At 36.0% G+C, this 16,207-nt stretch overlaps 1 protein-coding gene across 8 annotated transcripts in view; it reads left to right on the top strand.

Moving 5' to 3' along the window:
* Positions 1–14,696, top strand: part of LOC148821874 (double-stranded RNA-specific editase 1-like) — a 169,001-nt gene extending 154,305 nt beyond the window's left edge. For 7 of the 8 annotated variants that reach the window (XM_088929959.1, XM_088929955.1, XM_088929961.1 and 4 more), the window contains 3 exons: positions 5,688–5,869; positions 7,685–7,863; positions 9,276–14,696. In XM_088929959.1, coding sequence (XP_088786085.1) covers positions 5,688–5,869; positions 7,685–7,863; positions 9,276–9,452 — 538 coding nt within the window. In that variant the 3' untranslated portion in view covers positions 9,453–14,696. The remainder of the gene's footprint in view (positions 1–5,687; positions 5,870–7,684; positions 7,864–9,275) is intronic. The other variant, XM_088929963.1, reaches the window with a different exon arrangement.
* The last annotated feature ends 1,511 nt before the right edge of the window (positions 14,697–16,207 follow it).

Raw genomic sequence — 16,207 nt, 5'->3', positions numbered from 1 at the left:
TCACTGAAACTCTGCCTTTTCTGAGCCTTTCTCCTTCTGTCTCTAGTTTGTCTGATCTGCTTTGGGATAAATAGTTAACATCCTTAACGTTCAGGCATAACAGAGGCATGCAAAACTTCATTTAAGTTCACATTTAAAAAATGCTGTGACTTCTACATGTTATGTGAAATCTTAGCAAAGCCGCAGGCCTTTTATGTAAGTGCAGAGTTGTTCATATATGATGTTAATCTATTGAAAATGAAATATTGCACAAATCCTAGCTTCATACACTGTTAATAGATGTGATACCTTAGTGATTTTTCTTTTTCTTTGGTGTCTAATTATACTAAACCTTTAAGAGTGGAGGGATTTACATTAAATTTGTCTTTCATCATCCTGCCAATATTACTGTCTTCCTGTTCGCCCTCTTATTGTTCACTGCAGAGTTTAGTGAATTCTATTCAATCTCACAGTAATTTTATTTGGTCATTTTCTCACAATCTGGACACAACTTAGATGCCTGCGTCTCAGTCCCTCTCTGTGCGAAGAAGTAGTCTTAAATCTATTCCTGAATTGTATATAGTTAATAGTTTTTCCAACCATCAAAAATGTGTGCTTTCAAAACTAAATGTCTTCTACTATTTAAAGGTCCATAGTTCGCAGTAAAGTGGTCCTGTTTTTCTTGCCACCTCCCAGATCTGTATTTGAACTTAATCCTGTTAATAATTGTGTTATTTCCAGAATCTGTTCTGTACAGTAAGTCATACATTGGATCAGGAACTAGACATGATTTTTAAAAATTCTTTTTAAGATAGTTTGTATTGCATGCATTGCACTAAGGTTACATTGGCTAAGATTTATATGATAGACTCCTTTAGTAAAACAGTCCCCCCCCCCCCCCCCCTTTTTTCGCAGAACGTAACCCTCGCATAAAGGGATATCTTTATTCCCTCTTTAAACCTGCGAGGTTGTGTGGAACGGTGTTAAATGTAGGGATCCAAATGCATTTTAATCATATAAATACATGCTAACATACATTAAGAATTCACACTTAACTTAAAATAAATGTTATTTGGGGCATTATTTTAACTAAAAATAAATCAACATTCACCAAAATAGGCAGATCAGCATTCTTCTTTATGATACGTACAGTAGACTGGGCTACAACCCAGGTTGAAAGCCCACCATAGGGTTGAGGATCCTTCACCAGCGTCTGCGCAACGTAATATTTCCAACTTTGTTTCCAATGTTAAGGAGGTCCTTTTTCTTTTCATTTGGGGTGCAGAGGTTGGAAAAGATGTGGATGGCCATTTTGACTCCATAATAACCAAGGCAGCTGTAGCAAGAACGGACGTAAATGGTAAACCCGACACAGACATGCTAACCACGGTGGCAAGTGTGTAACCGAAAGCAGAGCAATGCGTTTGGGCAGGCTTTGGCAGGAAGAAGAGCATCTATAGTTTGTGCAGTGTGACTTGGCGGGCTTCAGGGGGTTTCGCGGGAATGTGCTCTACCGCCACAGATCGCATAAAAATGATTTTTGGAACAAAACGGGTCAATCGTATAAAACAGAATTCGCATAGACTGAATTCGCATACAGCGGGGGACACCTGTACTTAATTTGAATGTGGCTGCGTAACAGCTTCATGACTGCTGCACAAAATGTTATAATCACAGGTATAATGCTTTATAGGGGTATCTGCAAATCATTTATAGTGCTCGTTACAGTGTGACGCCAAAACAAATGTTATGACCTCTTACGCAAACACTTATGTTATTTGGGCATGTCCCAATAAAGCAATATGCCTATGATAATAACGGGGAACATTTGGGGAGTGTTCAGCTACAGTATGAAGGGCAGAGTCTGGTGTATTAGCACTTTCATCCCTCCTGGTCAGATGTCTTACGCTACTGTCTTTTGCACAGCACTATAAAGATACAGTGCACTTTCTTTAACTAGAAAAAGGAAATCCCCAATACTGTAAAAGCTTTACTAATTAAAGCGCTCTACTAACCAGTATTTTCTCTATAAGCCGACACAAAATAATCTTATGCAGGAAAATTGTTTGTTCGTCTTAACTTGAATTCTCTGTCACTGCCCTTCCAAAGCGGCCAGTTACTGGAAATATCGCCATGGCAGAGACACAGTGTATCATTTTTGCCTCGTTTTATCTTAAAATATTTACAGCATCTGACAAGAGCCGCAGTCTTGTTCCGCACTGCCTCACGTGCTTTTCTTGCCGTGCGTGTGCTTGGTCTGGAATAATTTCTGTTGTATATTTGCAGTGGTGCTCTTTTAGTCTTGGCTGAAAAACGTTCCAATCATGCAACAAAACAAGCCAACACTAGGATTATGAAAGTTCTGTATTATATATTTTTTGCAATGCTATTTTCTTTACTTACAGTTTTATTATTAAAGTATTGTACGGTATACTCTAATTATAATAATGTGGTAATAGTGTAATATCGGATAATTACGGTACTGTATTAATAATGATAAGAGTTGGAAATGTGAATGTGCCATGTAGTAGTGCATTCCAATTTACATAAATTGTGGTTGTGTGGAACATTAGTATTATTGATTATGTGATATTTTAAATCTTGACTAACCTGCATATTTGACTATCCGCCACTCCTCATTTCCCATGGATGCTATGTGGTAAAGCTTTTATTCTATATGGGTCAACGGAGTATTTCTATATGACCTCGACCTTCTCTGGAAATGACTTTCACAGTTAAGCTTACACTTAATGCCTTCCTCCATATCACCATTCTTTCATGATCATCATCATAAGGCTCTAACCACATAATAAATAATAAATGATAATAAACCTGCTGTTTTACAATATTACATACCACTCTCAATGACTTCAGTTGTAATTTGGCATGTTGGACTTTACTGTATTTTTTTCCCTCCTTTGTCGTTTTCTCTTTCAGTTCATGTTCCTTTTTAAATTTGTATACGTAGATATATTCGTCACATCTGTAATTCCTTTTCTCTCCTTAATGAAATATCATAAAATAAACAGGAAAAATCATTCACTCTCAAGAGCGTTTTTGAAAGAAGAAAAATTCTAATGTTGTTCCAGTCCATCTGTGCAACTAGTCTCTTGCTGACAAAGCGTCAACTTAATTTCCAACCTTTCTGACAGATGCCTAGTTATATTAGAAAGAGGACTTTCAAACCCAGTTTGTTTGGAAAGGAGATTCAGATCAGATTTGGTTTGGCACCCAAGTACAGTTTGTTTTGGCACATTTTAAAGTTGTCAAAATTGTTTCAAATCAGACTGTTCACCAAATATGTACTTGAGGTGGCCTCGACTTGACTGAAGCCGATTCTGGTATGGTTTGACGACTGTGAAAGCAGTGGTGCTAGAGTTCACAGTGATTGTTAAACATTAATGGCATAAAAAAAGAATACACAGTACAGCAATCCAAACTGAAATGTAAAAAAAACCTGTGTTTTTTGTCACTCAAATGAGCAGTTCTGGGTCTAAATTAACTAATCTGCATTTTGTACAATATGTGCAGTGTTTATCTCTAATATTGTATCTCTGTATATTTGGTTTTTCTCCATAATCTTATCTCTAATATTTATAAATCTATTGGATTAATAATAATAATTACATTGGACCAGACAAGAGATGTACTCAAAAAATGGTAGTGTGGTGTGAAAGCAAGCTTGGTGTGATTAGAATCACAGTTAATTTCAAATCATGTTGTGTGAAAGCAAATGAGAAGAAAACCACTGGCATTTGAGTTTGTTCACAAACAAACCATAAAAGCCCTTCTTTAAAGTATTTAAATTGGTCTCTTCTTGATTGTGATGACATGTGAGGTAGAAACATATTGTCCACAAAGATAAGAACATCTTATACTGTATTTGCACTACTTTTTTTGCTTTGAGTTTTCCTGATAAATAGTGCTTCATAGAGTCGTCCACATTCTGTGTTCCTCCTCAGAGCATTTCCTACTAAATTATTAACATCATTATGTGTTTTTGTTTTATGTAGCCTGAAGTGCTTTTTCAAGGTTTTATATTTCATAGATTTTTAATTAAATTCTACCTAGCGGGAAATAAGCTAAAAAGAGCATTTCAACCTGATTTCCTGTAACATTACTGTTTCTTTTCATGAAAATGGTGTTTCTGTCACAGGGATTTAGTTAACCGATTGTCTGAGTTCCTAAGGCTCAGCTTTTATTCAGAGCACAATAACTTCAGAATCTTTTCAGTTTGTTTAGGCCGGTGCTGAAGAATGGGAATTGCTTAATTACAGTATGTCTTAGATTGGGCTGCATACAGATTCCACCCCTGCTGTGACTTAAAAACTAGAAAGGCCAAATTTTTTGGAAGATTGGAAAAATACAATTATATAAATATACTTGTTTGTTTTCAAAGCGTGTATATCCCAACGCAGCCAAGGCAGTAAATAATATAGTTTCTACATCCATTGTTTTATATTTCATGATCCTTATCCCAAGATCCTATCCTTTTAATCCAGCATCCTTCGGATCAAGCACAGGGGGTAGTGTGCTAGCCTATCCTACAATTTCAGATCCATAATATTTTTCCCATTTTCTTCTGTAAACCAATACATAGACAAAATACATTTTTCTCAGATAATAGCAATATTACGCCTTGCAGCACAATACAGAGTACTGGTGCTCCGAAGAGAATCAACTTTCCTTGTGCTTGCACTCCAATTGATTAACGGTCCACAGCTCATGACAGGGAACCCTCAAAGTTTCATTAAAGTCGAGGTCATTTTTTTTTTTCGAATCCTGAAAATGTGAAGCGCAGTTAAAAAAAGATGAACTGCGAGGCTTCAGGTTTTGAACACTGAACATTTTTTTTAAACAATTCAGAGTCAGATCTTCTAAAGCAAATGTTTCTTTCAAATTGATGTTCAACATAACATAAATAAATTATATTCTTATACGCACAAATATGGGAACTTGAGTATTTTAGCAAAGATTGTAAAGCATATTAACACAATCCAATTGCATAATCGCGATCGGACAGCTTGAGTCTTTGTGCTTTTCTGTCAGGATTTGACTGCATCACTGTACATAACCAGTCTTAAATCAAAGCTGTCTCTTTATCATGGACAGGAATTATGCTGTTGATGCCGTGTATCATGTCATACCATCTTAATTTTTAACACTCTGGAGAACTCAGAGTTTGTTTTATTTCCCTTTTCTATGGTCTAAAGCACTTTGTAAAAAAGAGGTCGTTTATGTCTGTTACTAGTCAGGTTTGCTTGGCATCATATGCTGTGTTCCTGATTTCAGAAGCTAAGCAAGGCTGGGTTTGGTCAGTTCTGGGATGAGAAAACCTCCACATAAACAGGAGACCAGTTTGCTCCTGCAAGTGGTGGTAATGCACAATTTCCAAATTAGTGACCCCCTTTGACTGGGAACACTGTGTTGTTGGATGTGCTATCCTAGGGATGAAATTTAAAACTGACTGATTACTTGGTCATTAGAGATTCCATGGCAGCGTTAATGGATTTTTGTGCTAAATCAACTTTTAGTTTTAGTTCATTTAAGGTATGAATACATTTGTGGGTAGCCTTATACCTTTTAGTCTTCTCAACTCAACTATCTTTTCACTTAGCTAATGGAGACACCTGGCTGTTTTTCCAGAATGTCTAGGTTGGAAGCCAACATTTTTCACCACTTTCTTGATTTTCCGTTGTTGTTTCCAGGTGGAATGTGGTGGGAATCCAGGGATCTCTAATGAGCTACTTCACAGAACCTGTTTACTTCTCAAGCATCATCCTGGGCAGCCTGTACCATGCAGACCACCTATCCCGGGCCATGTACCAGAGAATAGCTGACATTGAGGACTTACCCCAGCAGTTCACTCTCAACAGACCTCTGCTGAGCGGTCAGTATTGACACTTAGTGTTCTTTTCTGACACTTCCACCTGTCTCACAACTCTTCTTTCACTCATATCTCTTCCCTTCCTCTCCAGAAATTAAAATGGGTTTTGGGATGATCCATGGCCTTTCAAAGATGAGTAACCAATAAACATCTGCAAATACTTGGCTACTCAGTCTGCCCAACCTGAGAAAATTCTGTCTCAACAGTAAAACGGGATTTCAGATAGCTGGCTTTTACCTCACTTCTTTTTTTCTTAAAGCTAGCCATCTGGAAGATAACCTATGCTTTTTAAAATATTTAGAAAAATAAATCTGTGTTAAACTGCTGTATCAACATTCTACCAGTAGTTCTGCTGTGCTTTCACTGGCTGTTTTAGAATTTACGTGCATATGTTGAAGGGCAGGTCACTTTAGTTTTACTGATTTTTTTCCTGCAGACAGGAAGCAAATGTGGGCTGAAACACTTGCTTGTGATGGTTCATTAGAACTGAATATGGGTTAAGTAGTTTGTCAGGATAATTATGGTTAAGCATGAGATAACAGACAAATAAGAATGCATGAGGTTAGAAACTAATCAAAATAAAAAGAAGGGAATATCTTCCACATTCATATATAAGCACAGATTGTACAGTATAGCTTGTGCAATGTGCTGGTGCTCTTTCAAAGCAGCCTGTTAGCTAAAGCCTTTGCTGGGCCTGCAGGGAGTAATGGGGCCTGGTGACTACAAAGTGGTTTAATGTTCCTCTACTGAGCATATAATACATCGACATCATTTCACATGTCAGCTTGTGTTTTGTCTTTGTCCTGGATGGCTTGCAGCACTGTCCCTTCTTTTTGAAAATGAAAACTGCAGGTAGTGAGATAATGGAGTAGCAATTAACCTTTTCCGGTTAAGGAATTTTAAGAAGGGCTTACATGTTCACTTACTGTTCAATCCATTAAGCAACAATGCCAGACCTTAATGGCAAACTGTCAGTGGTTGATCTCTGCAGTAGATAGGGAATTAACCTTTTAGAAAGCAGACCATTTCAAAAATGTATATTCCTTTAAAAATATATTTTATTTGTAAAAGATAGAAAACTCTAATGTCTGAACTACGCACAGTGTCCATACATGTTTTTCAATAAAAAAAGGTTTTATTTGCATTTTTATTTTTATTTTAGTTTTTGTTGTCATTTTATTAGTAAATACAATGCAAAAAAGTGCAAAGAGCAGAACTTGTTTTATCTGTCTAAGTATTTTGTTCTGAGAATAAAATAGTGATTTTTTCTATTCCTCTCAAAGTATGAACATTGCAGAAATAGTAAATAAGGGAGCTGTGCTGGGCAGCAGCATGTTAGGATGAGCGATTAACATCAGTTCCAAGCAGTGCTTATTCCCTAACACCTGAGCTGAATATCTAAACACACAAGTAACCATGAAATAGGAGACTTGCGGACAGGGTCAGGAATAATCCCTGACAGCAGAATTCTTTCAGTACCAGAGCTGCTGTAGTTAATACTTGCCTAAAGGTCATAAACTGCATTTTTGGGGGGGTGGTAATATTACTGAGCTCTTACTTTTTGTGTGGAATAGGTTGAAAGTTTCTTTTGTTTTTCATTAGTGTAGATTTGTGAATATACATGAATATTTGTACTAGCAGAATCTTATTAGACTTTCCGATTGTGAGCTATACGCTACCATACCTAAAATTATTCAATTGATATTTAACTGGTTCTTAATTATAAGTTAAATTTATTATTAACTATTTATTCAGATGTCGTGTTCCAGAATCAAAGTAGCAGGAATTAGAAGCAATTCTTTTTTCCTGTGTATTAAGGTATTAGTAATGCAGAAGCACGGCAGCCAGGGAAGGCTCCTAACTTCAGTGTGAACTGGGCGGTGGGAGACCAGTCTCTGGAGGTCATTAACGCAACCACTGGGAAGGACGACATGGGCCGGCCATCACGCCTTTGCAAGCACACCCTCTACAGCCGCTGGATGCGATTGTATTCGAAGGTACAGCTTCCTGATGTCTTCAACTTTTCAGGATAGTCCTCCTCCAAAACACGTATTCACCCAATTAAACTTTGCGCTCACTATTCCATTTATCAGATGTGGTGTTGTCTTTAGGAGTTTGATTTCACTAATTTGTATTTGACATTTGTCAGTGTGAAATTTTAAATGGAATCCTTGAGAAAATATGCTTGCACATTTGTCTAGATCCCCTCATTCCCTGACGTACCGTACCTAAGGACACAGAGGCGAGAACAAAGAAGGGACAATACACAGTGCTTTAGAGTATTTTTATACAGATGCAGCCATTTAAAGTGCATGAGGTGTCATGCAGCAAACCTCAGCAACTGCCACGGTATGCTGATTATGTTCAAATAATCTGATGTAGGACTGCACCGCTCTGTAAAATTGCCAGATGACTCAGTGAATCCTTAATGTACCGCAGGGGCTTGTAACTTTCACACATTTTTTAAAATAAAAATTAGATGTTTATGCTAATCATGCTATACTATAATAGTAACAGATTTTGTTTTTAAATTACAGTATACAGAATTATTAGAAATTGTGTATGAGCAATAATTAGACAACAGATTATTTTATTTTAGGTTTTGACTTAAAAATATACTGTACATAGTGATTTTAAAAACATATTGTATTTAAAAGCAAATAAGAATGTATTTTTTTTTGCATTGGAGTTGATACATCTCATTACTGTATAAAGGTTTTTCTTTAAGGAAGCCACACTTTTTCCACAATAACACCTCAATAATTACAACAAAATGGTTTTCATTTATAATATGCAGCGTTCTAGTGTGTTCCTCAGTAATTTGTGCAAATTTTCCTTCAGCAGTTTTTTATTATTTTATTCATATAATTTCATTTCTAAACACATTTCTTTGGTTTCACTTCCTCTGCAAGCTCTATAACGTCAGTAATTTTAATTATTTGTTTTGTTAATGACATTCAGAGACAATATTAGACTTTAATTTCATTTTAGTTACTTGAATCAGTATTTATATTCCATATCAAGTAGTTTTAAAGAAGACAAGTGCCACCTGTCGATCTTCTTTGTCCGGTGAAAAGTTAAATTTTGGCACGCTGACACATGGTACTATATGCGGCAGCGTGCTTGCTAGGGACAAGACTTTTGTGCATTCTGAATGGCTGCATCTGTACACTATCCTGTGATTTTTCTCTTGCTTTTTCTCTGCAAATAACGGTTTTGCAGTCTTTCATCGGTTGGAGGTTCATTTTGGGGGGCTTTTGTATGCATTGGTTTACAAACCATAGTTTCTCTGTCCTGCTTTACAGTCCTTATGTTATAAGAATGTGCCACAAACAGAAATTTAGACTTCTGGAGCAATCTGAATGCATTTTTTAAACTCTTATTTTTTCCCGTTTGTGTGCCATTTCAGCTTTCATCAACTCTGCGAATTAAAGTATCCAAGCCCTCTTCATACCATGAAGCCAAACAAGCTGCTGTAGAGTACCACTCTGCAAAGCAAGCTCTCATCAAGGCGTTTCAGAAGGCAGGGCTAGGGGCCTGGGTGAAAAAACCCATAGAACAGGACCAGTTCTCTCTCAGCCCCTGATTGGACCAGCAAGAGAGGAAGGAATGGATGGTGGAAAAAATACCAGCTGCTGAGACTTTATGTTCTGTTTGCCTGTGATAAGATTTTCTCTGTTGCTTTCCTATCCTCTCTGCCCTTTTAATTTTTTTTTATAGTGTCTCATGTTTCTTTAGTTTTGTTTTAACTTTATGGTTGTTATAATTGCATCTGCGTAACATAAAGTCTTGCCCTTTTTAAACTGGAAACATTTTTTTTTATTTTAGAAAACGTACAGTAACATTTTATAATTAAGAAGTTAAAAAGAGAAAAAAAAAGAAAAAAAAGCCAGCTGTCTAGATGAATTTGTCTAAAGAGCACGTTTATGCCAAATAGTAGTAGAGCTTGAATTAATTTGACCTCTCAGTTATGTGTGGAGCTAGGGTAATGGGTTTTGCTATCCTTTTTTATGTTTACCTCTAATCTAAGAAAACATCTCATTCTGAGCACTGCTGTTTTTCCACACTTAAGCAGAGCTAATATGAGTTTCAGTCTTCAACACAGATTGTATGGAGATACCAAACTGTCATTTTTAACTTAAAAAAATCAAAAAGAACCCTTCAGAGAACTGGGAGAGAGTTTTTGTTCTATAGCAATTTCTTTGGTGATACTGAAAGATTCAGAATTTGTCAGACATTTCTACAACCAGAAAATATTTTACAAGATTTCTGTAATTAAACAGTAAGAACTTAAACACAAACAGAAAGTAATCAAACAGATTAAAAATGTGAAACATAAGAAGAAAACATAAAATTAATTATTTTGTTCGTGGCACAGTAATAGGAGAGTGAAAGATGTTTACACGTGCAGGTAAATGACACACTAATTGTATAACCTTTAAAAAGGGACACAGAGGGTTAATGACCCTCTAGTAATGTTCATAAAAGTTTCTTTCCAATCAGGAGAATTAAATTCTTGTTTTGCTTTCAACCAGTATTGTCTTTGTAGGACAAAAAAGTGCTTTTTAGCCACTGAGCATTTTTAATTAATGATACTTTGGTCTTTTCCCAAGAGCTCAGACATACAGCACAAGTAGTAGGTCTTAAAGCAAATCTAGAAGGAAACTGGTGAAAAGAAGCTGTTTTCACTGAGCAGTCGTGTTAAAATCTAAATGTGCCAATTGGTATTCACACTGCCAAAAAAACAAACAGAGATTGTGATGTTCTTCATTAACAGCCCATTTTTACAATATTACTGTCCAGCATTTTAGGAGTGTGGATGGGAGTGTCATGACTATGCATTGCACTAATATGTAAAATACTATCATATTGAAAAATTGGGAACGAAAATTAAGTCTCCATTGCACTTTTCATAGTATCTAAACTATTAAATCAGGTGAAATAAACAGGTACCTTTGAAGTGCAGACCGAGATCCCTTTTTAGCAGTAAATGTTATAACAGTATAACATTTTTACTCATTAAAAGAAAATATCTAGTATTAATTTTTATATTTTTGACATCATTTTTTTTGCTTTATTTTTATCACAGCTGGGGTGGTTGAAGGATTTTTAAAAAATTTTTGCACGTTTACGATCAAATACAAGCCATCTATCTGCATGGTAAACTTTGTAGTGGGTCTGGGGGTTTAATGTTGTTTGGAGCTCTACATACTCTATAGGTTTTTGAATTTCAATGCCAGCATTTTTAAAACCAAGCAACTTTTTGCTGTTCTCTGATGTAAATAAAATGCAACTTTTGTTTCCCCTGAATTGTTCCATTACCACCCCTTTTATTGTAAAAACATGTATAAGCTTGTTATTAAGAAGTAATACGAAATGTTGGGCAGGAGTGAACGTGCTGATTTCCTGTAAATAATATTTTATGCTGCCCTTTTCACAAAGATGTTCCTACAGTATCTGTTTTCATACTAATTTTCAAAGGGTACTGCATTACACAGCTCAGCATTTTGTTTTAGCAGTTTTTCCCATTTTTTTGTATTGCTATTAAAAGGCCAATAGATTTTAAGAGATTTAAAAAGAAATATTTAAAAAAGGAAATCATGTGGAAACTAAATCCTCAGATCTGGGTTCAGCAAAATTAGCCTTTTTGCCTGGGTGACGAGCACAACAGAAATATGGACCAGATAAAAGAAATTCACTGAGATTTGAGGTTTTTCCTCAGAATGCACAGAGCCCTGTGTTGAAGCTGTTTAAACTTTTTTTCTTGACAAAGTGTTCAGTAGAACCAAATCCGGTAATGTAGATAAAAACTTGCACACTTTTTATTGTATATTATGATTCTGGGAATATCCACTTATGAAGAATCTACTGTGTATTTCCATAAAATAAAATCTGTTTGTGAATCATTTCATTCTGAAATGCATTACTTTTAGCTTAAGGTAGGTCATGTTTATGGTAACCCAACCAAACCCTGATGATTTATAAAACTGTAGAAAGAAACCAGTTACATTTCTCACTAACCTGTCAGTCAGCACTTTTTATAGCTAGTCATAGAAGATGAACTGTTAGTAGCTCTTCCAAAAGCCAAACCTAAGGATATACAGTATGCATATAAGCTTGTATATGTCTATACTAGCTTATTTTCCTAGAGCTGTCTCTCAGTTGCAAAGCCCTTTATTGTACTGCTTAATTTCTTGTTTCTTCACAGCAGAAAATCTTATCCATTTGTGTTCCTTTTCCACTACACTGTTTCCTCGTTTTACAAATGTCCGTTTAACAGATTAACAGACACATTTGAAAAATGATTACCTTTCTGTATGTGTAATGAATTTTCACTAAAACCAAAGCATGCCAAGACACACATACAGTATATTTCCAGCCCTTTCCACCATCTTTTGTACAGCCTGCTGTTGTCTATGTGCAGTATTATTTGTTGGCAATGGCAGCCTACCTAGAGCTTGGGCCATTTGTATGTGTTTTATTTCAAAATACTGTATCTTGCCCCTGTACTTGGTAATCTGAGATCTCAGACATTAACTTTTACCAGTGAGCGAATCATCTGTCAATGCTGAATAGGACCACTTTGTTTTCACAATACTTTTGGGCCATTTTTCCTTTATACTGTGTTTTAATTAGTACTGTTTAATGTAATAAATACTTATGTACAATATACTGCATTTGTACATTTTTAGTATCATAAATATGTTTTGACTCAGGTCATTTATCTCTTATTATGGCCTTTACTTAAAGGGAAATTAATTTTTGTTTAACAATCATTTGCTTTCGAGTAACAAAGATCTCGAAAGAACATTCGTAAAACGAGGAGTAGGTTTATTTTGATGTTGAATTCCAGTTTGCTTCCCCCTGCCCTCCAAAAAAGGCTGGCACCATTTCTATTTATTTTCATTTTTTTTAAATTAAAAATAAACAGTAAATTGCTTTCAAACGAGACCCAGTGTTTCATAGTGCTTAACAATCTGGACGTGTGCAATTAAGAAATGATTTCCACAAACTGCTACACCAAAAAGAGAATCAACATCCATTTTGTTTGCTCATTCTTTATAATCTAATTCATGCTGTTTTTAATTAATTAAACGGAAGTGGTATTTAACTGTGAAAACTTGTTCAACTACAAAACCACCACAGGCACATTCCATACAGCAGTGCGATCTGTTCTGGTATAGGGGAGTTTTGTCACCTAGTGCAAAGCTTAGAAAATCCTAAGTTGTGGTGAGGAAAGATATGTTGTTGCTGCCAGACACACAGAGAAAATAAATAATTGATGTATGTATTTATTTGTGCAATTTAGACTGAGCCGTTTCTCTCCCTGACTTTTGCTGCAGTATGTAGAACTGGAGTTCACTGTAGTGGCTGTTGTACTTTAGAAGCACTCTTCAAAATCACTTCAGCACCTCGGGATGTCAGCTGTGGTAGCTTGACCAAAGATACGGTACCTGTGTTCTTAACTTTCTTTGGAACTTAAAATTGGATGTTTCTTATGAATGGCATGACAACAGGATGTCGTCATAGAGTGGGTGGGCTCTGGGTATAGTGTCTTTTATTCATTGTTTTTTCTTCTACTTTACATCTACTAATGTATGATTTTTTTAGGATTTTGTACAAAGGAACCTTTAGTGTATAATTTTTCTTCCAGCTTTGAAGTCAGATAAAACTCCTGTTAAGTTACTCCAGTTAATTCTGTGAATGTTGATTCAAAGATGTATATATTGTGAACTTATCTGATGTTGTTCTCTCAAAAAGAGGAGATTCTACATGTTTTACAAATGTTGGTAACTTTAAAAGAATATCAAGAAAAAAAACTCTCCAAAACACAATTCCATGTTCAGACAAATAAGATATATTTATTGAATATTGACATATATTTAAAATATCTAATATTTTTATGATTAGATGCAGCTGTGATGTGTCTGAGGGTAATTTTTTGCTGCTGTGTTCTAAACTATATGTACAGTACCAAGGTCATTGGAATAAACTCAATGAGCTCATGTCATTGATCCCAACTTGGTGCTGAACAGAGCAAATGTTTGAAATTCAGCTTCTTCTGGGTTTATTTTTGATATCTCTGAAATTTAGATTGGTTCATGGTAATATAAAGTATATGATTCTTGTAATGTATTTGAAAAACATATAGTAGTAGCAAAACATTGTATGTAATGAGTGGAAAAATGAATGATGTTTTTTTTTCTGTAGTTGCCAAATGTTATATTACATTGACTGGTGACTTAGGTGACTTTAAACACTTGCATTTGCAGAAATGATGAAGCAGAAAGGGGTAAGAGGCTCAACAGCTAATTTGCTGACATCCCTGCATTTTCCCTTCTGGAGATGTAATCACAGGCGAAAGCAGCTTTGTGGTCCTACAGTATTTGAGGAAATCCATTCACATCTAATGAATAAATGTAAAAGAACCGTCGGAGGAGCGATGTCAAAAAGAAACCCAGATTTCATTTCTTAACGCATACTGTATGGGGAGAAAATTCAATGGAACCAATATGACTGTGATGAAAATCATTACAGTCAGTACAGCACTCTTTACTTTCTTGGAAGGAGAATGTGCGTGTTTTTATGCCAGTGGTTCAATCCTGGTTTGCCTTCTGACTTGTTTTGTGTTTTGGCGACTGTCCGACAGCCCAGCACGCCTGTACTGGGCTCCTGCACTGCTACATTCCACTGTGGTCTCTGTAACATACAGTACATCAGCAACCTGCATGAGCTCCTACACTGAAGCTGCACCCAGCATGAAAAAAAACGTACATGTAGAAAATGGAAAATAGATCTTTAAAAGGAAAAAATAAATAAGAAATTAGTTTACTTCTGTATGTCTGTCTGCTTTTTTTCCATGTCAAGTATTGCTTAAGTGTGGGTGTTATTATAACCTTTAATTCATTATTATGCTCAAATTCAAATTTCATGGGAAATTATGCACACTTTTTTGCAGCCAGGAGCAAGGCTTGTCTTTTTTATCTTCAGACAAAGTAAAGGGGAATAAAATATACCGCGAATGAAAAAGTTACCTGCCACTTAAAAACTGCACAATTTTAAACAGTTATGAGGGGAAATTGATGATCATTTTTGTAGAAAGTGTACTGACGTTTTATTCAACAGATTTCAGATCTGATATAACAGATACAGTACATTCATTATGTTGATTAACATTGATCATAAACAGGGATTAGGGACATCTGTCTCTGGCTAGAATAATGTGTGGCCAATGTTGAAGCAATTAAAAAATTTACTTCTGCGATGTGTGGTTTATATGAAGTGGTATTGTGAGATCTTATCTTATTCCTATTACAGAGCCAGGGCTTTATGCTGGTCTCTGATCCCTAGATGCCACACATTGTTACAGTGCAAGTAACAAATGTTCAGTGGGGCTCAGGTCAAGATGCGTTCTCATCTTGTACAAAAGCTGTTGTTACATGAAAAGAACTGAGGACATGTGTCATACTGGAATATTATTACTGTTGTTCAAATCCCACTTACTGTATGTTCAGTCGGGCTCCCATTCCTCAGGTGGGTTAACCCCAGGATTAGCAGGGGCCAGAACTGAAATTGCACAATCTCCAGCCTGTGGAGATTCTATCTGCTGAGCAGATGTATTTTACCTAATGCACTTCTTTGGTGACCACATACTGTATTTTTGAGGTTTCAACCACTCAGGTTTGTCATCTTAGTAAACACAGTACTGGATAAGAGCGCTGTGCTTGCAGCCTCAGAAAATGGAAGTTATTAAGACCCTAAAGGCTCTTTACAGCACTCTGCTCGTCAAGAAATCAAAGGTGGTAAATGGTGTTATTTTACAATTTCCTAGGAGCTTTCTGAAGTACATATCAGTATGTTAGTGTTGCACAGATGACATTATTGGATTTAGGTATTTCCGAAACCCAAGAATGAGATGGTCCAGTAATCACATTTATTTTCATTGTCATTTGTTTTAGGGGGGGGGAGGAAGTCATTTGTTTCTGCTGGAGGATACAAATTTATTAACAATCTTTTTTCATTGGTGATATAAATTGTTCCCTTGCAAACTTGGGGCAGTAGTCATTTAGAAAGGAAGGAAGGCTTTCCTTTAATATCCAACACTGAAGGTAAAATTCAATATATGAGCAAGTGGCTAAAGGGGTAAGCAGAAGAGAACTGAGCACCAGAATTATGATGAGATAATTTCAAGTAAAATCAAAAGAATATACTGTATAATCTCTAGTACAAAATTACTAATCAAAGTACAAATAACAAATATTGTCATCTGTGGACAAGAATGGAGGCTGGAGAAGTCTTGGTTAAAGTGCTTGGGGGACGTGGCCTCTGCTTCTTGTACTG

This window comes from Atractosteus spatula, chromosome 13 (genome assembly GCF_055471065.1).
Source record: "Atractosteus spatula isolate fAtrSpa1 chromosome 13, fAtrSpa1.hap1, whole genome shotgun sequence".
Lineage (NCBI taxonomy): Eukaryota > Metazoa > Chordata > Actinopteri > Semionotiformes > Lepisosteidae > Atractosteus > Atractosteus spatula.
This window is presented reverse-complemented; position numbering and strand designations above follow the sequence as displayed.